The sequence below is a fragment of the Aedes albopictus genome, chromosome 2 (genome assembly GCF_035046485.1).
Source record: "Aedes albopictus strain Foshan chromosome 2, AalbF5, whole genome shotgun sequence".
In the NCBI taxonomy this organism is placed as follows: domain Eukaryota; kingdom Metazoa; phylum Arthropoda; class Insecta; order Diptera; family Culicidae; genus Aedes; species Aedes albopictus.
The window spans coordinates 363,381,701-363,404,448 of record NC_085137.1 but is presented as its reverse complement, the minus strand read 5'-3'; the positions used below and the strand labels follow the sequence as shown (position 1 = coordinate 363,404,448).

The 22,748-nt window shown below is 39.2% G+C and overlaps 2 protein-coding genes and 1 long non-coding RNA gene across 3 annotated transcripts; 1 reads left to right on the top strand and 2 right to left on the bottom strand.

The window, feature by feature from the left end:
• Positions 1–2,988: 2,988 nt before the first annotated feature.
• Positions 2,989–5,385, bottom strand: LOC109622716 (eukaryotic translation initiation factor 3 subunit J). The gene is made up of 6 exons (XM_020077135.3): positions 5,212–5,385; positions 4,847–4,938; positions 4,585–4,695; positions 4,025–4,328; positions 3,817–3,956; positions 2,989–3,760 (listed from the first exon to the last, which is right to left on the bottom strand). The coding sequence occupies exons 1-6, from the start codon at positions 5,225–5,227 to the stop codon at positions 3,698–3,700; spliced, it is 726 nt and encodes a 241-aa protein (XP_019932694.1). The 5' UTR covers positions 5,228–5,385; the 3' UTR covers positions 2,989–3,697.
• A 1,486-nt stretch (positions 5,386–6,871) lies between these two features.
• Positions 6,872–20,880, top strand: LOC115256983 (uncharacterized). Its single transcript, XR_003892880.2, has 4 exons — positions 6,872–6,932; positions 6,989–7,131; positions 7,287–7,447; positions 20,340–20,880. It is a non-coding gene; the product is annotated as an uncharacterized LOC115256983 (long non-coding RNA).
• Positions 8,337–13,598, bottom strand: LOC134288338 (uncharacterized). Its single transcript, XM_062852900.1, has 2 exons — positions 11,851–13,598; positions 8,337–8,929 (listed from the first exon to the last, which is right to left on the bottom strand). The coding sequence occupies exons 1-2, from the start codon at positions 12,818–12,820 to the stop codon at positions 8,871–8,873; spliced, it is 1,029 nt and encodes a 342-aa protein (XP_062708884.1). The 5' UTR covers positions 12,821–13,598; the 3' UTR covers positions 8,337–8,870.
• Positions 20,881–22,748: the final 1,868 nt, after the last annotated feature.

The window sequence follows — 22,748 nt, the reverse complement described above, 5'->3', positions numbered from 1 at the left end:
ACGATTCTATTGTCTATGGCTCATCTATTTCGCGCCACCCAGCAGGGACTTGGTCTAATACCCAATTCAGCATCTCCATTCCACGTAATGTACCGCACCTCTTTTGATTTGTGATATATCACGCGGAATATTGTTCTCTTCATTCGGATAGCGACTGTGTAACCCCTTGGATTGAAAGCCTCCATCAAACATGAAGCGAATAAATGCTTATTTCCAAAGTTTTTCTTGTCAAATAATAATTTTTGGCAGGGTGTTTCTTCCGGTGATTTTTTACGATTAAATATTTGATTTTTAGCGATTAATATAAACCATTCAGAAATAAAACAAAAGTTTTATTTTCTTTCTGGGGAATTGAATTCTGGGGATTGGTTTTCTGGGGGATGTTATAGAATCGATGCACAACACGATGGATGCCAATTATCGCATACAGACAGGTCGCTCTTTTTGGGTACCTTAACTAAGGCGCCTTACATCCAGTTGGCCGGAAATGTAACGGTTTCGTTGCCGATACTTGGAAAATGTTTCCAAACTGCCCGAGCCAGCGTTTCAACTGGTCAGCCGGGTCGGTCAATAACAAACTGTCCAGACGTGTGTTTCACGAACATCGTAGCATTCAGCTTAGTCCCACTAAGGCCACGTGAGACAGAGTAAGGCAGACAGACGGATGTCGCCGGTGTTTGCGACTATCTCGCCTTCATCGGCTAGGGAGTCCGCCCACGCTTTTTTGTCCCGTCTGCATGAATTTTTCACTTTCTTCTTAAGAACCTAATAGCGCTGACGGGCTCCTCGCTTTGGCTCCTCGTGTTTTTACTCGCTCTATAGCGGATTTGGCGTTTCTTCGCTCGTCTATCTTCCTCCAGGTGTTATCTGTGATTCACTGCTTTCTCCGGGTGCGTAGCTCACCTCAAATCATACTCGCCGGTGAAGACGATGAAGACGTTCTTGATGGCTCCATTGATCTTCTAAGCTTCCACCTTCCGAAATATCCGTAGCACGGTGTAGTGTACACCACTGTACAATGTACATACTACCTTTGAACGATAGTGAGTGGTGCCCAACCATCATCTGTGTACTCACAATAAGACAAATAAACCTCTGTTCTAGTTTGACTGTTAACAGAAATAGTTGTGGCATCTATGTCGTCCGAGTCCGAAAATCTTGAATATTACAGTGGCTCGAGGATGAACTGGTTTTTGTTTTTAGTTTTGTCGGATGGTTTTTGGTTATTTTCCGACTAGTGATTTTTTTGTGAAAACGTGCAAATTTTGTAGAATTATGTGTACACCTCGTGAATTGTGTGTCGTAAATTTTTGTTTGACTCGGCGGCGACTTTTGAGGCACAGATTTTTGGTGATTGTTTTTGGCGGGATGACGTTTTTTATTTCAACACTTCAACTTTTGCCCTGGATGATTAGGTGGTTGAATTTGCAAAGCATATTCATTTTTCCAATCGAACAGTGTGCGTATTTTTTAATTTTGTTGTAAGTGTTCGCTGTTTTTAATCAGTTTTATGAATTTGACGTCATTTTGAATCTCGAGTAACGATTCTTTTGCCAAAAAGCCCATTGTGTGCTCAGATTTTGTGCCATTTTGCTTATGGAAATCGACATGGTGCAATAAATAATGAGTGTCGTACTTCGGCCTTTCATCGTGTTTCAGTACCGATCAGCTAGAATGAGTGAGTATTTCGTTTCAATTTGGCACTAAATGCTGTTGGCTGAGAAGTGAGAAGTGAGATAAGGATGGGTAACGACGAACTCACACGGCTATAGTCACCATATCACATATGTGATTGTTGCATTGATTGCATAAAGAATGCATGTTGTGGAAAGTCAATTAAAGATTTGGAAACAGACTAGATGAATCTTGAGGACCTTGCTGGATTTAGATGCTCAACGATATAGCAGCACAATGATCATCGTTTGGTGTAAGCGCTCCTGTATTATACTTCTACTTATTTCAGTCCCCGTTGTACTGCAGCTAGGGTGGTTTCACCAGCTACGGAGGAAGTGCAGTGCAAAACAATATACAATATACTTTTGTTAATTTTGTTTGTTTAGTACCACCTTAAAAAGTGCGTATAGAAATCAATCGGTCATGTTAAGAAATCAATTTAAAAAAAACACATCTACAAAAAAGGCATAGTTAATGTCGTTATTTTTTATATAGAGTTTCAATGTTCATGCATTTATATTTTTGTAAATATTTGCAAGTCAAAGATGATTTTGCTTTCCGAATAATAAGCTTAGTATATTTTACGTTCTGAATAAAGAGATAGATGTTTTTAATCTTAAGGGTAAAGGAGTTGTAGTGTACACCACTGTACAATGTACATACTACCTTTGAACGATAGTGAGTGGTGCCCAACCATCATCTGTGTACTCACAATAAGACAAATAAACCTCTGTTCTAGTTTGACTGTTAACAGAAATAGTTGTGGCATCTATGTCGTCCGAGTCCGAAAATCTTGAATATTACACACGGGTTTCCCGTTCCCCGACGAAGGACCTCTTCACCGCAGCGTCTTCCACTCGGCGTGTCCTGTCGATGGATCCGAGCAACGTGCAGTCGGATCTCGCAGATTAGAAGATGATGGTCGGACGCTCCGTCGAAGGCTTTTTTCGAAGACGTTTTCGGCTGATGCAGATGTGGTCGATTTGATTTTCCGTGACGCCATCACGGGAAACCCACGTCACTTTGTGCACTGGTCGATGAGGAAAAAGCGATCCCCCAATCACTCTATAATTGTTACCCACCGGGGTAAACTAGGTAAAAAAAATCCGTATAGAGCGTAAGATCCTTGAACTGAGTGACGTCCGTTAGCCGAACTTGAAATGTGGATATCTAATTTTGACATGATTATTTTTGTAGAGCTTTAGTATTCCAATATTTGCAAAATTAGGGTCTAGTGTGCAGCTAGTCGCGAGGACGACCTAGATTTATCTAACATTGTTTAGGGATTTTCTTTCGAATAAGCGTTCGCCAGCATTCTGTTCTTCGGCGCCGAAACTTTAATTCAAACGTTTTTATCACCTATTTACACATTCTCAGAAACACTATCCAACCTACCAGTAGTGTGTGTAGCTTGCCTTCAACGACCACAACTTGGGTACACTTTTCGATCGCTAAAATCATACTTTGTGGTTTTGCAACGGTATGGTTTCTATTTTTTATAAGTTTGGCCTTTGTCGTGTGCTCCTTTTTCGCCCTAGTTTTGTTTTTCTAGCGTGGTGTACAACAGTCTAAATTGAAAATCCTAATTCCTTATTCTCCTCGTCCAGCACAGCTGTTTGTTCCAGCCAACATCCTATTTAAGAGCTACTACATTAGTTGAAATGACTAAATAGAAAAAACGTAGACAATTGATTATTCTAATTGCAATGAGGGATGGAATTATCTTTCACGGCGGACAACACAACAGCGGGCTGTTCATCGGCTGGCAAACGTAAAACGAAGGGTTGTGAACAAAAGCGAGCCAAAAAAAAACGCACATAATTCGAAGTATCAACAAAGTCTCTTTTTCATCCTTTTGATTGGTTATGCAAGAAAGTTATGGTAATTCCTGTGTTTTGAGGGGGAGGGTTTATTTCTGCTAGATGAGCGTTCGATTTTTCCCGCTTCGGAACGTAAGTCAATTACGTGCACTCCTGGCCACGTCCGAGCGAATTTTACTCATTTTGTCTACTTACAGCGAATGTTACATAAAATCGTCGTACTCATCAAAATCGTCGTATTTGGGAGCGTATTCGTCAAAGTTTTGCTAAAAAGAAAATACAATCATAAACCAAGTCGACAAACCTCTAGAAGTATTCTTACATTTTCGCCATCCATCCTTAGTCTGGCCTTGACTTTTCCGCCTGCCTTTTTCTTGGGTTTATCTCCCTTTTCTAACTTCTGCTTCTCTAAATAAAGATTGTCCAGAATACCTTTGACTTTCCTAATGTTGGCCGATGGCACTGCGAATAGAACAAATAATGAATTGTCGCGAATTGAACAAATGAAATTTAGATGAACTTCAACTTACAACTGGCGAACAACTTGGTGACAAGATCCTCCAAAAAGGCGCAATACTCAGTGCTGTTTTTGTAGTTTGAGAGCTTCTTGGTGATGGCATCGGACAGTTCGATAAATTCTTCCTTAGTGGTAGGATGCATTCCGTCGATTCCACCAGCGAGGGAGGTCACTCCGAATGTGTCCATGGCATTCTTCAAGTCGGATTCCTCTTGCAGTTTCTGAAGCCGAAGTTTTTCGGCTAATTTCTGCTCTGGAGTCATGTTTTCCTCTTCCTTTTCTAACCTCCGCCGTTCAGCTTCATCCTGCTTTTGTTTCTGAAAAGGAGATATAAAGTTTATTTTTCACACAGTCCAAAAACCGAGTTTATTCAGTGAGATTGTCTCAGCAGACACTGGCACTTCTCAAAATGATGCTTCGAAAGCCTTTACATTTATATATTTTTTTACTTTTCCTAATACAGGGGATGATTTTAAAAATTCAAAATAAGTTCAGATTGCTCGATTTAAAGTACTCAGTCAATGATGAACGTACAATGAGGACAAGACATGGTGCATTGCACGTAGGTATTACCTCTTTTTCTGCTATCTTTTGCTGCAACGTCTTTTTCGGCTTGGCCTTTGGGGTTTCTACTTTTTCCTCGTCCTTCTTTTCCTCGACTTCGTCCTCATCTTCCCAGCTGTCCTGTTGTTTCAAACAGATAAAACTTTTAATGCAATGTTCCCTCTGCAGCAAACAAAAAAGCTGGCAACTCTTCCCCATACTAACAAACAGCAAAAAAATAACATCCACTACAGAAAATACCAGAAGGAAACTCGGAACGCATGGGACTTACCTTCACTTCCTCCTCCTCGTCCTCGCCATCCCATTTGTTGACGTCAGGTTTTTTAGCAGGGATTGGCACTTTATCCTGCTCGCTGAGTTGTTCTGTAAAGCAAACACTCGGTTACTAAATTCGTCCCAAACACAGATCACCCACAGAATGCACTATCATCAGCTGCATCCCTCCAACTACCAGCCAGCAGCAAACCCCACAGCACCTGGTGGTTGCGAGGGATCGACCCGCGCGAGGACACGCAGCACATTGCACCACACCATCATCAATCACGAAGGTGGACGGTGATTCAAAGCGAGCTCCATTCCCCGCCTGGTTGGCACATTTGAAATCACTTTTCTGGGCCGTAATCTAACCACACTTACCCCAATCTTCCTCCATTGTATTCGCGATCGTTTCTTCGACCGTTTAAGCACAAATTAAGCAGGTATATTCCGCAATATTCCCAGGATTTTCAAGGATTATTTTCTGCACACACAAAGAGCGAAAGTATCGTCGTGGTAACTTTTTCTTCTGCCATGAAGTTTTTTTTTCTCGCCAAAGCGCTCGCTCGCATCGCGTGTGACTTTGACAGCAAGTTGACAAACCCGCGTGAGAGGGTTCAGTTCGTTACACCGTCTCAAGCTTTAATACAGTCAACTTTCGTTCGTTGCACTAAACTCGTAGCCCAGTTAGTGAAAGACTTTCACTAGGTGGGCTGAGTTTTGAGCTGTCAAATAATCTCTAACAATAGAGATTCAGGGCTACCAACCTTGCTTCACGTCAAAAAGTGACGTTTGACTTCGTTTTAACTGGGCTATAGCCCACCTAACGGGCGCCCAGTTAAAACGTAGCCCACCCAAACGTAGCCCAACGACCGAAAGTTGACTGTAATTGGGTTCTTTAGGGGTATCCGGATTATTTCATAATCGGGTTCTCCGCCCAAAAATCAGTCGAAATCCAAAATTTCATAATTTTTGGAGTCTTTAAACTATTTTTAACATGAATTTTAAGTTTGTATGGGGAGTTTTTTTGTTCGGGTCGAACTGTCATTTTATCGATTGAACTGTCATTCTATCCACGAAAATTGAAACTCTTTTGTTAATTTTACCATCAAAACGAAGGTATTGGAATCTAAAAAAAAACACGTTATACTCAGTAAAATGAGCTCTTTCGATTAGGCTATAGAAAATAGGAATATTTTGTTCACTAAACAACCCAATGGATTACCCGCTTTGGCGGAAATTGCAACAGATGGCGCTAGTGAGCAGGAGTTTTCCAACTTTTAAATGTATGAAGAAAATATTGTCTATCCGGTTGGAATCAAGACCGACATTCAATCAAAAACTGCCATTTTCTTGGTCCACAAGTGTCACAACTGTTTCGCATCTAGTGCGCTGTGTTGCTGACAACAACGGGAAGGATGCGCACTACCTTTGACATGATTGAAAAACGTCGCGAGTTGGGTCGCGTCGCGACTTGATTGTGCGAAGTCCGGTTTGGTGGCGGCCCGACAATAATAAATCACTGTTTTTTGACTTAATGAACGATTTATCGGGAAAAATATTTGGTACAGGTTATAGATAAAAATTATAGGAATCTGCGTTACCAAATATTTTTTGCCAAAACTTCAAAATTTTTGAAATATTTGAAAAAATGTTAAAATCTCCATACATTTTTTCGTTTGAAAACTTCTGCCTCGATTTGAATGATCTTCGTTTGCCTATACATGGGCATCATGAATATACCGTCTACCCCCGTTCGTTTGAACGGCACCTCATGCAAACCAACGGGGTTCATTTTTAATTTGAACGTCTAGCAACTCTGTTAGCATCGAAAAACACACTACTGGCAACCTGATTTGGTGTTTTGTTTTGGTTCTGCGTTCCGTTTCACACCGTTCCTTTAGCAGAATGACGTTTGAACCATTTTTAGTTTGAACGATGTGCAGATTAGAGGGGGTCAAACTAAAAAGTGTTCAGATTACATGCGGTCAAACGAACGAGGGTAGACGGTACATGGATTCATGTTTATCCATCTGTCAAAGGCAAACAAAACAGGTGCGCAGTTTCTCCGAAAGCAAATTGAAGCGGCAACTAACGAAAAAGTAACAATTTCATTGGAAATAATACTTAACACAATTAAAAGATTGTAATTTTTCAGGAAGAGTAAGTGTGAAAATAAGTGTAACAGTGCGTACCGGAACACCACGTCTCCACCGGGAACAGATTCGTCGTCGTCCGTAAGATAATCTTCACCCTGACTGCGGCAGTGCGTCGTGGCTCTCGCCTGAACTCTAATCTCAGGTTTGTATTTACATTGCCTAAGTTTTGAGTGGATTCTTGGAAAATCCACTGGATTTAATCCAGAAAGACTCGGATTTACCTTCATTGGCGGGATTCCACAAAAAATATAATGTTCTGCGAATAAGCTTCATGTGTGTGTCTGTTTTTTTTTGTAGATGAACTAAAGGTCTGCTGCCGAAAAGTTTTCACGATGTGGCAGGAAAAGCTTCTACAAGTTGTGATATCTATAGCAATCCATAGCAGCGTCGGAAGGGTTGGACTCGAGGGAGCCTGGTCAGTACTGGGCAGAACGGTGAAAATCAACTAAAGCAACAAGGTAGGAATATTGTATTTAAAGTACCGTTCACAAATTACGTAACCCTCTAGGGGAAGGTAGAAGAGGGCTAAGCCTACGGCCCATCAAAAATGGATTTTCATACAAAAAAGCGTTTAGGATAAAATATGAGGGGGTTAAAAGCAAAGGGGTGTAAGTGACAAAAAAAACCCCTTCAGAGTGAATGAGGTTTAAAGTTTTTACCAATTTTTCATACCATACAAAATGTATAGAGTTTCTAACCCGACCAAATTATCTTTGTTTTTTTGTATTTTTTTTATTGATCGTAAAAATAATCTTAAAAAAGTTCCTGTAAACTTGAAATCTGAAGATTTTTTTTATATGCTCAGATCAAAATCGACAAAATGGTCCCTTACACCCCTTTGTATCTAGGACCCTCAATTGTCGATTTCATCGGTACATGCCTAATTAGTGAATGCTACCTAATAATGTTATAAGAAGTGGGGATGGGGTAAAGCACCGACGAAGGCAAAGTTCATCTTTTTGGCATTACGTCCCACCTGGACTGAACCTGCTTTTCAGTTCAGTGTTCTATGAGTACTTTCACAGCGTGTTCCACCGTGCTTAACTCATATCCCAGCGTCCTATAAATAGGACAGTCCTTTCGATGTGAATATCTTCAGAATTATGCAAAATTTTAGAATACTTTCTTCAGAGAAGATGTTCTCCAAATCCATACCTTGCTCATAGTGGACAATATAGTTTGTGACGACTAGTTCACTAGGTGGCGTAAACGATGTTGCAAAGATTACATATTGTCACGATCTATGAGCTTCATTTCCAATGCGAAAGAAATTTATTTCCTGATATATCTCACAAAATCCGGGGGGATAGCTTTCGGTTTAGCTTTAGCATAAAAGTATAACTAACGTTGTTGCTGTTCAGAATACGACTGAGCTCAGCTCATCGCGGTCGGTATTTATTCATCTTCTTCACATATACATATACGAGCACATGCACTACATTGATAGCGCATCAAATGACAGAAGGTAACACACTGATATTAAAATAGATAATTATAGGTTAATTCAACAGACTAATTCATCTTAGTTATTTTAATTCAGAACACGTCCCTAAAGGACATAACATCTTCTTCACCCTTCGAAAGTTCAACGTTAATCAACACTTTAAAATTTGAATGAACATTAATTCATTTTTTGCACCTTATCACTACGCAAAATATACATAATTCGGATCAGTTTTGTTAAATCGAGTGCGCTTCGATCGCCTCAAAGTGACGGGTGATGCCTCGACCAATCTCCTCTTCCGCTTTGTACTGGGTGGCTCCGCTGGACACGCTTCGAGTTCATCACAATCGACCGACAACGGTACGGTGCTAGGACCAGCCATGTCACGAGAGCTCGGCACTGGGAGCATCACGTTGGGTCGCTCCGAATGATCCGGATCAGTATACGGTCGTATTTGAGTGCGATGCGCTGTTGTTCGCACGCTTCCAATTGCCACCTGGAAAATATGACGAGAGATTCTTGCTATGAACACTGCTTTCAACCATCTAGCTGGATTATGAGGGTTATGATTTTTATACCATAGGGTATCACCACTCATCAGGTTGTCCAAAGGGTCCTTAATATGAGCCCCATTAGATTTAGATAAAACCTCATCATGTGAGTGATCCGTATGACTAGGGGTGTTTTTTATTGGTTGATTCTTTGGGTTGATTAGGTCAATGATAGTCTTTGGTTTAAATGACAACACTTTCTCAGATGGGAATTCCTCATCTTCCGTCAAACAAGTATTTCTATAATTAAATAAGAATAAATTGATTTGGTCCTCCAAATCAAGACTCATAACTTCTGGGTCAAGCAAAAATTTCTTCAGAACCTCCTTAACTGTCCTTACTAGTCTTTCCGCCTGGCCATTGCTGGATGGATTGTAAGGAGGACTTTTAAGTACATTTATGCCTTGTTTTTCCAAGAAATTAACAAAAGACTGAGAATTGAAAGGAGGACCCCCGTCCGATACTAAAGTGTCTGGCAGCCCGAAACGTGCAAAAAATGCAATCAATTTCTTAAGAACCTTAGGGCAATCCGTCCCTTTTTTCATCCATTCCACTTCTATCCATCTCGAAAAACTATCAACAATTAGTAGAAACGTGTGACTAGAGAAGAAGAAAAAATCTAAATGTATTCTACTGAAAGGTTTGGTGGTGGATGTCCATTTAGATATAATTTTTTGCTTTGGTACAATTGCCATAGAGCTACACGTTTCACAACGAGCCACGAACTTTTCTATGTCACTATTTACGCCAAACCAATATACAGTACGGCGGGCCATTTGCTTCATTTTAACTATACCATTATGGTTACAATGGAGCAATTTAAGAATATCCTTATGCATTACCTTTGGTATAACTACACGCTCTTGATATAACAAACATTCATCTATCAATTCCAAATTTTGTTGATTGGCGAAAACATTGACAAATTGTTTTTCGACCCGCTCTGGCCAGCCATTTTGCATGAAAAAAATAATTTTTTGCAGGAATTCGTCCTTTTTGGTTTCAGCTGCAATCATACTGTGATTTATGGGAAGATCATTTGAAAAATTAATATTTCTAATTAGTTCAACGTCATAACCATTTGGTATTGGTTGCTCTAAGGGGAAACGCGAACAAAAATCTGCGTTCCCCATTTTATTTGACGGCCTATATTCAATATTAAAATCGTATATTGAGCACTCCATAACAAAACGTTGAAGGCGAGTCACAAATATGGAATTCTTCCCTTCCTTTCCAAATATTCCCACTAATGGCTTGTGGTCAGTGAAGACAGTGAAATGCTGGCCATACAGATATTTATGAAATTTTTTTATAGTGCACACTAATGCAAGGGCCTCTAAATGAAGTATTGGGTAAGATTTTTGAGCTGAATTTAGGGAGAAAGATGTAAAACATACGGGTTTTTCAACTCCATCAACTACATGGGCAATCACCCCGCCTAATCCGTAACTCGAGGCATCTGAAACAATCACAATTGGCTTCTTAGGGTCATAGAATTCTAAAAAATTTGTCGATAATAAAGAACATTTGCTAACTTCAAAAGCATCATTGCAATTTGCGTCCCAATCATATCTAACATTTTTCTTCAGCAAGTTGTACAAATAATACAACTTGGAAGATAAATGAGGTATGAATTTATTATAATAATTGATCAAACCTAAAAACGATTTCAATTCAGCAGTATTTCTGGGGGCCTTTGCCTTTTGAATTGTTGCAACTTTATCTGGACAAGGAGACAGTCCTTTTTCACTCAAAACGTGGCCGAGGTATTCAAGCTCAGGAACGAAAAATCTACATTTCTCCCAATTAACTTTGATGTTAGCGTCTTTTAATCTTTGAAGGACTAAGAAAAGCTTCTCCCTGCAATCATTAAAATCAACACCTGCAATTAATACATCATCTAAATAACAATAAACAAAGTCCAACCCATCTAAGACCTGGTCCATCACCTGCTGAAAGATTGATGCGCTGGAGGACGCTCCCTGGGGTAATCTATTGTAAACAAATAACCCTTTAATTGTATTTATAACCATGAATTTTCTGGACCTTTCAGTTAGCAATAGCTGGGTATATGCCCCTTCTAAATCAAGCGAACAAAACATTCTACAACCCGCCAAACCAGCAAACAAGTCTTGAGCTGTTGGCAAAGGGTACGTGTTTGGAATAATCAATTTGTTAATGGAGACCTTGCAATCAATAACAAGTCTTATGTCATTATTTTTTTTCATGACAATAACCACAGGCGAGGCCCATTCGCTAGTTTTAATCGGAGTTATGACCCCTTCCCGTTCCAAACGACCCAAATAATCAATAACTTTGTCTCGAAGCCGATAAGGTACACTATAAGCTTTTTCAAATATGGGTGAATCGGTTTTTAGCACAAGCTCTGCTTCGTAACCCTGAATAGGCGAAGAAAAATCCTTGATGAAAACTTTTGGAAATCTTTGCTTGACTTCACTAATTGTTGTATCAATATTATGCTCAACCATACCATTGACAGCCAAGGAACCAGTGAAAAAATCTCTCCAATTGTTGAAAAATATGTCAAGCCATGTTCTACCTAGCAACGGAATAAATTCATTTTCACAGTTAATCACCAACAGTTGCAAGTCTGCAGTTTTTCCCTTAAAGTTTACTGAAACATTTGCTTCTCCCATTATATTAAATTTGTTGCCATTAACTACCACTAGGTGTTTCTTACATTTACTTAAAGGTTTGTTAAAATTCCTGAAATATTGATTTTTACCAATGACTGTAACCGATGACCCACAATCGACTTCCATATTTAAATGTTTGCCATCAACCACTAAGTTAACTAAGCAAGGATTGTTAATTCTATTGATAGAAGAAACCATCATACATTCACCTGTATCCATGTCGTCATCTTCGCTGTCTGATTTGTCAGCCCTAAGCCGGTTGAAAAGTCCACTGATACTGGTATCTCCATCTTTCTTAACGCCATTTTCTGTGTTCCAGTCCTCAATAAATTGCACAGAGTCTCTTTTCAAATTCTTCAATTTGAAACATTTGCGCTTCAAATGACCTTTTGAACCACAGAATTCACAAAACCTATCTTCAACAAACTCTTTTTGTTTAGAAGACCCTTTGTTCCAACCTATTTGCTTTTGCCGAATATATGGCCGTTGTCCCTGATGGTTCTGGTAGCCTAAACGACTTTTCACCGGACCCCGCTGATTAGTGTTAATAGAGGATTCTGAGGCCAAACGAAACGTTTCCTCAAGCTTTTTAAAAGCTGAACCCGCTGGACCACGCTGGCGGAGGGAGGATATATGTCCATAAGAATCATTTGTACCCATTTTTCTTGCATTGCTGGCCGCCATCTCCCAAGTGACCACCAGTTTTTCAGCATTTTGCAAGGATAAATTTTCCTCACTCAGCAATTTTGTCTGTAGCGCTTTATCTTTAACCCCTGCAATAATTCGATCAAGAATGGCCTTCTCCTTGAAGTTTTCAAATGAACAAAATTCCGCCTGTAATTTTACAGAGAGCACAAAATCTTCTATCGTCTCATCGGGTTGTTGCACGCGATGATTGAATTTAAATCTGTGAATAATATCGGATTCAGATTTGTCGAATCTACTTTTTAACTTTTTGATCATTTCATCATATGCAATATTGTCATAACTATCATTAGGGAACAAGAGCTTTACTTCGCTGTAAACAGCTGGCCCGCACAATGTAGCAAAATAGTCTTTCTTGTCCTCATCTCTAATTTTATTCAAACGAAAAACAGAGCCCAAACGTTCTACCCACTCAGTGAAAGACGTTCCCTTTCTGTAGGGTTCCATATTTGTCGTCAAAGTAGCCTGCGCCATTTCAGCTGCGAATCACCAAACACCAGGATATTACAAAAAATGGAGTAGCTTACCAGATCTGCAACCTTCACTTTTCACGAGCCAGTCAGCCAGCGAATTGATTATGGGGAGGCCGGTATAGCGATCAGGCTATTCGATATCAGCTGATCAGCGCCTGTCCTACAGCTAGTAGGATGTCCTTATCGCCCGGAGAATGACCCTTGCCACTGAGCAGAGCTTCAACTAGCCAATCAGCCGTGTTTTCTCCAAAAACCGGATGGCACCGGCAACGGCAAATGGAATTACCGGGTTACAGAATGGAGGAATGCACGTCCGACGATTCCGCTTAGATCCTCCTCCGGCTGATGAAGCAAGATTCTTTCCCTGGGGGAATCGAAGTTTTTCACCGACCTTTCCGCCGACAGAATCACAATTTTCTTCCGCACAACCGCACTGACTACACTTGTGTATTTCTAATAAAATGCACGCTTTCCAGTTTTTCCGCGTCGACAGATGATATATCTCACAAAATCCGGGGGGATAGCTTTCGGTTTAGCTTTAGCATAAAAGTATAACTAACGTTGTTGCTGTTCAGAATACGACTGAGCTCAGCTCATCGCGGTCGGTATTTATTCATCTTCTTCACATATACATATACGAGCACATGCACTACATTGATAGCGCATCAAATGACAGAAGGTAACACACTGATATTAAAATAGATAATTATAGGTTAATTCAACAGACTAATTCATCTTAGTTATTTTAATTCAGAACACGTCCCTAAAGGACATAACATTTCCATAGAAACTTGACAATGGTTAATAATTTATAGTTCATTTCTCCGGCAGAGTTGTTAATCAATACATACAAAAGTCAGTGTATGTATGATTGTATGTTTATAAGTTTTCACTGGCTGCTTCCTAATGGAAGTACATTGAAAATGAATACTTATTCATAATGTTAATTCAAAAGTGATGAAAATCTAATGGGACTGATATGCGAATGGGGCAGTTGCTACGAGAATTTCTTCAGAACAAAGACGGTGTTGTACATGAAATTATTTACATAATAGTATGCGTTGAAGTTTCGTCAAATTTTCTCGGCCTCATAAAAAATTAAACATGAATAAGTAATATTGGATGATCAGTACATAGTGGTCGTTTACAGAGCCGTAGTGTGGTCTAGCGGCGCCCTTGGCAAACCCCTAGAATGGCACTCCAAAATACTTCTCCAATGTTTTTATTTGCACAATTTTTTTTTCTCAGAATATCTTCATTTTTTGTGTTTTGTGCTTGTAGCTCTTTCTGATTTTTTAAAAGTTTTCATAACAGCTGTTTTAAAAACTTTATAAATTCTTAAATATTTAACTGTAAAAAAACAATAGTTTTAGCAGCCTAATTCTTAAAAATACTATTGCAGGTTCTTAAGGAAATTGTTCTAGGTATAAATTTATTGGTCATAATCAGCTTTACTTGCTTATTGGTCAAAATCAGCTGTGCTTGCCCATTTTTATATTTTTTGTGGACGAAAGCCTACGAAGGGGTGGAAGGATTATTTTTATCTTGGCATAACGTCCCCACTGGAACAAAGCCTGCTTCTCGGTTTTGTGTGGCAATGAGGATTCCCTCATTTAATAACTTTGATCCTCCTCTGCCAATCATAGTTTTACATGTGTAGGGTATTGGTTCCCTTATTAAGCATGTGGCTCCCATTTTCATCCTACGAATAACAAAGGATTGATGCGCTGTTTGTTTTATTTCTTATTTATGTATTTTTTGTTTGAAGAGAGCATGCATGAAATCAAAAAGAACGGAATCAATCGGTGCCGTATTTGCTTGTTTTCGAATAGGATGAATATGGGAGCGTGAGATTACTGATGGCACACATACCCTATATCGTGCACGAAAATACTGCATGCCCAAGGAAATGAAGGCAATTTTCTTTACGAAAAGTTCCTGGATCGACCGTTAATCAAACCCGTCATTCTCAGCTGAATACCCATGCCTGTACAGCTGTAACCATGGTGCTGAAGCCATTGCCTGCAAATATACGGCGTATCTAGAGCAATCATTACTTTCCATGCAAATCTAATGTTGATTTGAAGTGGAAATGGGCAATTATCGAGTCAAATTATGATTATATGTACTGGTATTATCTTGGTTCAGTCGCAAAATTGCACATTTCCACTTTAAATCAGCCATGCAAAGTAAAGATCTTCAAATCTACAAGAATAATTTTATGTATTTTCGCCACAATAATAGCATTGCATAACCTACTGAGATCCGTGAAGCTCTTGACATCTACTATGTCATTTATAGACACTATAGGGATATTCCAGGTCAGCCAAACTACCTTGGAGTTCAGGACTTCAGGTCTACACTCGTAACAGTATCCATATCTGTTATACTGAAAAACGCTGCATAATCAACTGCAGTTACAGGAACAATCTGAAGTCTACAAGCTTATTATAAACTTTTGGGACATCTACTGCCGTGAATCGCAAGTCAGCCCCATCTGCATTTTGGGCGAAATTGAGTTAATACCCGTTTTTGACCTATCTTCCAATGATCTATCAGCTACGTAAATAAAAATATATAGTTTGTTCAGTAAAATCTGAAAACAACACCAAGTCAGATTGTCCCATAATGAAAAGTAATCGCAAGTCAGTCCCATCACGAACTTTTGTACCTTCCAATACAAAATTGATCAATGTTTTTGTTACTTTTAAATTTTCTTCAGTTACTTCTTTACGTTTGAAACAATTTGTGATAGTTTCACGATGATCGCAGAAGTTTTCACGTAACGGTAATTTTTTTAAGTTTTTTTCATATTAATTGAATTCTAAAACTTCAGGGTCCATTTTCTCAATGCCTACTTTTTACATATGGGATTGACTTGCGATTCACGGCAGTATATTAGTATTGTATAATCTGCTAGGGTCCGCGGAGCTCTTGAAATCTCAAATGTCATTCAGAGACACTACAAGGATATTCCAGGTCAGCCAAACTACCTTGGAGTTCAGGACTTCAGGTCTACACTTGTAACAACAGCCATATCTGTTATACTGAGTAACGTTGCATATTTATCCGTGGTTACTGGACCGATCTGAAGTCTACTTTTTTATTATAACCCTTTGGGACATTCAGGTTTGTCCAAACTGTTCTATAATAAAGTCCTGTAAATCTACAAGAATAACTTTATGTGTTTTGCCATAAATAATAATATTGCATAGCCTGCTGGGATTCGCGAAGTCCTTGAAAACTCAAGTGTCATTTAGAGACACTACAGGGATATTCCAGGTCAGCCAAACTACCTTGGAGTTCAGGACTTCAGGTCTACACTCGTAACAGTATCCATATCTGTTATATTGAGTAACGCTGCACAATCAACCGCAGTTACTGGAGCAATCTGAAGTCTACTTTTTTGTAATAAACCTTTGGGACATTCACGGTCGTCCAAACTGTTCTATAATGAAGTCCTTCAAATCTTTAAGAAAAACTTCATTTGTTTTCATCATAAATAATAGCATAGAATAATCTGCTGAGATCCGTGCAGCTCTTGAAATCTCAAATGTCATTTAGAGACACTATGGGAATGTTCCTTCCAGGTCAGCCAAACTATCTATGTTTCATATCCGGGGAAATGTACTGTGGCCGAATAAAACACTTCCACACGCGGACATTACATAATAAAAACATGCACATTTATTGGACTATATACATTATTTACACAACATTACAATTACTACAAATTAAAAGTAACATCGCGGAGAGCGCGCGCGGGCAGCATCTTGCTGCTATTGCAGATGATGGCGTTCTGTTGTTGTTGCTCCCGTTCGTCATCGTCGTCGTCGGCGGCGGCGGTCGTCGTCCATCCGTCGTCGTGATGAGACGAGCCTTGCCGATGACGCTTCCATAGGGGGCATTCGCCTCACGTTGGATGCTCGTTCACAACACTATGAGTTCAGAGCTTCAGGTCTACACTCGTAACATCAGCTATATCTGACATACTGAGTAACGTTTCATAATCAATAGCGGTGACTGGACCAACCTGAAGTCTTCTATATGAGGGGCCCTGAATCAAAGGGGTGTAAGTGATCATTTTGTCGATTTTGAGCTGAGCATAACATAAAATTCTTCAGATTTCAAGCTTTCAGGAACTTTTTTAAGATTGTTTCTACCATGATTGGAAAAATTACAATAAATCATAGAAACTTGGGTTGATTTTGAAGCTCCATACATTTTGTATGGGATGAAAAATTGGCCAAAAACTTTAAACATCATTTACTCGAAAGTGGGTTTTTGTCACTTACACCCCTTTGCTTCTAACCCCCTCATATATTATTATGAACCTTTGCGACATTGAGGGTCGTCCAAATTATCTTGAAGCTTAGCTCTTGATAGTAACAGTAGTTATTCTCACAATGAACTTTGGACTATAATCTGTAATTCCCGTAATCCCCCTGGCATATCATGAGTCATTTCAAGATAGTTTTAAGATATTCCAGATCAACATCACTACTCCGGAGGCCACAGCTTCAGGTCTACACTTGTGATAATAGATTTTACCACTACGTTAAGGTGTTACATAATCCACTGTACTTACCAAAGCAGTTAGAAAAACAATGCGCGTTGTTGTATGTTTCTGGGATATTATGGGCTTCATAACAGTAGGTTAGTTGATAAAAACAAGCTTAGTAACTTTCAGAAGACTTGCTGGACATGATAGATTACAAACGGTAGCTTTTAATGAAAGAAGTTACCGTTACACCCGTAGACTTTACGATCTAAACTCAAGTATAGTTTGGATGACCTAGGATATCTCAACTGATCTGATATTGTCCATTTACCTTTCAGAAGACTTACTGGGCATGATAGATTACAAATCGTAGCTTTGTATAATGAAAGAAGTTACCGTTACACCCACAGACTTTAGGATCTAAACTCAAGAACACAGTTTGGATGACCTAGGATACCCCGACTGATCTGATATTGTCTATTGAACTTCAGTAGGTCGGCTCTAGAGGCACGTTCTCCTCCATTCGGGAACTTTGTGCCATTGAACTTACAGAATACTTTACTGGACATGATAGATTACAAATTGTAGCTTTGTGTAGTGAAAGAAGTTACCGTTACACCCATAGACTTAAGGATCTAAACTCAAGAATAGTTTGGATGACCTAGGATATCCCGACTGAGCTGATACTGTCTATTGAACTTTCAGAATACTTGCTGGCCATGATAGATTACAAATCGCAGCTTTGTATAATGAAAGAAGTTACCGTTGCACCCGCAGACTTTAGGCTCTAAACTCAAGAACAGTTTGGATGAGCTAGGATATTCCGACTGATCTGATACTGTCTATTGAACTTACAGAAGACTTACTGGACATGATAGATTACAAATTGTAGCTTTGTGTAGTGCAAGAAGTTACCGTTACACCCATAGACTTAAGGATCTAAACTCAAGGACAGTTTGGATGACCTAGGATACCCCGACTGATCTGATTCTGTCTTTTGAACTCTCAGATGATTTACTGGACATGATAGATTACAAATCGCAGCTTTGTATAATGAAAGAAGTTACCGTTACACCCGTAGACTTTAGGATCTAAACTCAAGAACAGTTTGGATAACCTGATCTGATACTGTCTATTGAATTTTCAGAAGACTTTCTGGACATGATAGATTACAAATTGTAGCTTTGTATAATGAAAGAAGTTACCGTTGCACCCATAGACTTAAGGATCTAAACTCAAGAAAAGTTTGGATGACCTAGGATGTCCAGAAAAAATATTCCGCATAATATTCTACCGTTTTTGTACTATTGAATACCAAAAATACAGAATAACGTAGAAAAAAAACTCCAGAATAACGTTTGGAAAAATTCCGGCTTCAAAGGGTTAAGGTAAATGTCACGGACTACCTTCGAACAATGCTATTTGATATTCACCATGAATATCATTGGCATTTTCGAAGGTAGTCCGTGACATTTATTTTAAACTAGCTGTCCCGGCAAACGTCGTACTGCCTGCCTAGGGAAGATTCAAAAATTACGTCCATCGTTTTTCAGGATTTCTAGACCCCCCCCCTCCCCCCTCTGTCACGCAATTTCCCTATACCCAATACACGTACTGTCACACTTTTCTAGACCCCCCCCCTCCCCCAAATGTTGGACGTAATTTTTGAACGTTCCCCTACTGTGTTTTTTGACATGCAGCTCCATAGGGACGTACCTGGCGAGTCATTTGTATGGGAGCCCCCCGTCCCAGAGACCGGAGAGGTCTGACACCAAGCTAAGAACCTTCCCCGGTCCCCAAAATATTCACACACAAAATTTCACACCGATCGGTTCAGTAGTTTTCGAATCCATAGCGGTCAGACAGACAGACAGACAGACAGACAGACAGACAGACAGACAGACAGACAGAAATTCATTTTTATATATATAGATAGTCGAAAAAGATCGGTTTTCCGTGACTTTCTTGTAGAGCTGGTCTATCCGCACAAGTTTTTCATATACCATATTCTCAGGTTGAGCTTCTAAAATGAACTGGATATGGTTGAATTTAGAGCACCTTTAACGGTGCGCTTCTATACCCCGTTTGGCAGCCCTCCATCATTGCAGCAAACTTTACCGGTCGCTGCTGGATGCGCTCGCAAAATAGTAGCGCTATGGGTGGGTGACCAAATATAATAGCGGGACAGTTGCGCTGCTAAAAATTCTATGGTAATATGACAGCCCTCCCGATACGAATCAGGGTGACTAATTTGATTGCTACCGGTGTGGAAAAGGGTGGTTAAGTCAAAATGGTAGCGCTGCGCGGGTTGCTCGAATAGTAGCCGCCGTTAATGTTGCTCTTAGATATGTCGAAATGGCATTTTCAGCATTGGATATAACTACTAGGACGATCGTTTGGCACAAACTTTGAAAGGTTTCCTCAAGAATGATGAAACTTATAACGTAAAAATAACGCTTGGAATAATCATTGAAATGATAAAACAAGAAAATAATTGAAGCAACTTGTATAAAATATATGGTACATTTACAAAAGCCATTCATTTCCACATTGAAAAAAATTTATGTACTTTTTTTAACAGGAGATATTTAAATGTCAACCAACAGTGATTATATCAAACCTCAAACAAACTGCAATCGATAAATGGAAGTTATCCTAATATATTTACCAGTAAGAATACTGGGCAAATGGATTTTTTCGAAAAACTGAAAAAGCAAATACATAGGTAATAGCAATATATTATCCGCTTCTAACCTTAGACTTTGTCGGCGCTACTCTGAGGACAACCGCACGCTATGGCTCTGACGATTTACTATTATACATAAGGCAATTTCTCAGCTAAATCCTAAAAATTCAAAACTCAAAAAGTTAAATTGATTGACTTTTGAAAATCCAAAGCTATAATTTCGAATCAATAATTAGTTTGCGCACAGTACAACTAGAAAATTGGAACAAAACATATCGTATCAGAAAGTTTTCACTTATCGCAATTCGTTGATTATTTTATGACTCGTTCTAGGTACTCCCGTCAACCATGGTGGACCAACAACACTGAACACAGAAATCATCAATCAACTACAAGAAGTACTAGCATCTGTATATATAGCATCCCCTCCCATCTGTTATAATCAATGCCTTGTAATATTTCTATCTTTTTTAACATGTGCACAAATATTAATAAAAAAATCTGCGGGGGTGGGGCGTTTGACTAGTCTCTGTAATTGATCCAAAAATTCCCCGGAAGCTGGCAAACTCACTGGTAAAATTCTTGGTTGATCTTGGTTCACCTAAGAACATCTCAAGTAGTGCCAGCTAAATTGGCTTTGAGTTATAAATTTATATAACGCCTAAAAGTTAGTGTTTTTTTTTATTAATATTTTTATCACTTTAATCAGAACTCTCAGTAAGCAGGTTTACCATTTTCTATGTAAATGAGGTTTAACGCAAAACACTTAGAACTTATAAAACTACCTATGGTGTCCATAAGACATAATTCCAATATAGGCGAATTTGTGGCTAAGAAAGTTCACCATGTCCTCCCACATTGCGAGGTGACGCAAAACACTTAGAACTTATGGAATTACCCATGGTGTCCATAAGACTTTCTTCCAATATAGAAGATTTTGTTGCTAAAAAGGTTCACCCTGACCTCCCACATTGCGAGGTGACGCAAAATACTTAGAACTTATGGAATTACCCATGGTGTCCATAAGACTTTCTTCCAATATGTAATATTTTGTTGCTAAGAAGGTTCACCATGTCCTCCCACATTGCGAGGTGACGCAAAATACTTAGAACTTATGGAATTACCCACGGTGTCCATAAGACTTTCTTCCAATATTTGTTGCTAAGAAGGTTCATCCTGTCCTCCCACATTGCGAGGTGACGCAAAATACTTAGAACTTATGGAATTACCCATGGTGTCCATAAGACTTTCTTCCAATATAGAAGATTTTGTTGCTAAAAAGGTTCACCCTGTCCTCCCACATTGCGAGGTGACGCAAAATACTTAGAACTTATGGAATTACCCATGGTGTCCATAAGACTTTCTTCCAATATGTAATATTGTGTTGCTAAAAAGGTTCACCCTGTCTTCTCACATTGCGAGGTGACGCAAAATACTTAGAACTTATGGAATTACCCACGGTGTCCATAAGACTTTCTTCCAAATTTTGTTGCTAAGAAGGTTCATCCTGTCCTCCCACATTGCGAGGTGACGCAAAATACTTAGAACTTATGGAATTACCCATGGTGTCCATAAGACTTTCTTCCAATATGTAAGATTTTGTTGCTAAGAAGGTTCACCATGTCCTCCCACATTGCGAGGTGACGCAAAATACTTAGAACTTATGGAATTACCCATGGTATCCATAAGACTTTCTTCCAATATTTGTTGCTAAGAAGGTTCATCCTGTCCTCCCACATTGCGAGGTGACGCAAAATACTTGGAACTTATGGAATTACCCATGGTGTCCATAAGACTTTCTTCCAATATAGAAGATTTTGTTGCTAAAAAGGTTCACCCTGTCTTCTCACATTGCGAGGTGACGCAAAATACTTAGAACTTATGGAATTACCCATGGTGTCCATAAGACCTTCTTCCAATATGTAAGATTTTGTTGCTAAGAAGGTTCACCATGTCCTCCCACATTGCGAGGTGACGCAAAACACTTAGAACTTATGGAATTACCCATGGTGTCCATAAGATTTTCTTCCAATATAGAAGATTTTGTTGCTAAAAAGGTTCACCCTGTCTTCTCACATTGCGAGGTGACGCAAAATACTTAGAACTTATGGAATTACCCACGGTGTCCATAAGACTTTCTTCCAATATTTGTTGCTAAGAAGGTTCATCCTGTCCTCCCACATTGCGAGGTGACGCAAAATACTTAGAACTTATGGAATTACCCATGGTGTCCATAAGACTTTCTTCCAATATAGAAGATTTTGTTGCTAAAAAGGTTCACCCTGTCTTCTCACATTGCGAGGTGACGCAAAATACTTAGAACTTATGGAATTACCCATGGTGTCCATAAGACTTTCTTCCAATATAGAAGATTTTGTTGCTAAAAAGGTTCACCCTGTCCTCCCACATTGCGAGGTGACGCAAAATACTTAGAACTTATGGAATTACCCATGGTGTCCATAAGACTTTCTTCCAATATAGAAGATTTTGTTGCTAAAAATGTTCACCCTGTCCTCTCACATTGCGAGGTGACGCAAAACACTTAGAACTTATCTGCCGTAATTCTGCAAAGTGACGTAAGCGACATTGATAGTTTTGGCCCATTTTTTGGCTATTATGCATAAAACTCTTGCTCATCCTTTAAGTTTCTTTCCATGGATGATAGATTACGACTAGATCTTGCATTCTAATACCGCAAACATACCACAGTGTTATTTTTATACCAGATATTACATATAATAT

What these genes read in the sequence shown, in the direction of transcription:
- LOC109622716 (XM_020077135.3), bottom strand. An exon ending in ACGAGGAGGAGGAAGTGAAG is followed by an intron (nt 4,696 to 4,846) that starts GTAAGTCCCATG and finishes TTGAAACAACAG; the next exon opens with GACAGCTGGGAAGATGAGGA. An exon ending in AAAAGATAGCAGAAAAAGAG is followed by an intron (nt 4,329 to 4,584) that starts GTAATACCTACG and finishes TCTCCTTTTCAG; the next exon opens with AAACAAAAGCAGGATGAAGC.
- LOC134288338 (XM_062852900.1), bottom strand. Translation starts at nt 12,820, where the DNA reads ATGGCGCAGGCTACTTTGACGACAAATATGGAACCCTACAGAAAGGGA. An exon ending in AGATGACGACATGGATACAG is followed by an intron (nt 8,930 to 11,850) that starts GTGAATGTATGA and finishes CATATTTTCCAG; the next exon opens with GTGGCAATTGGAAGCGTGCG.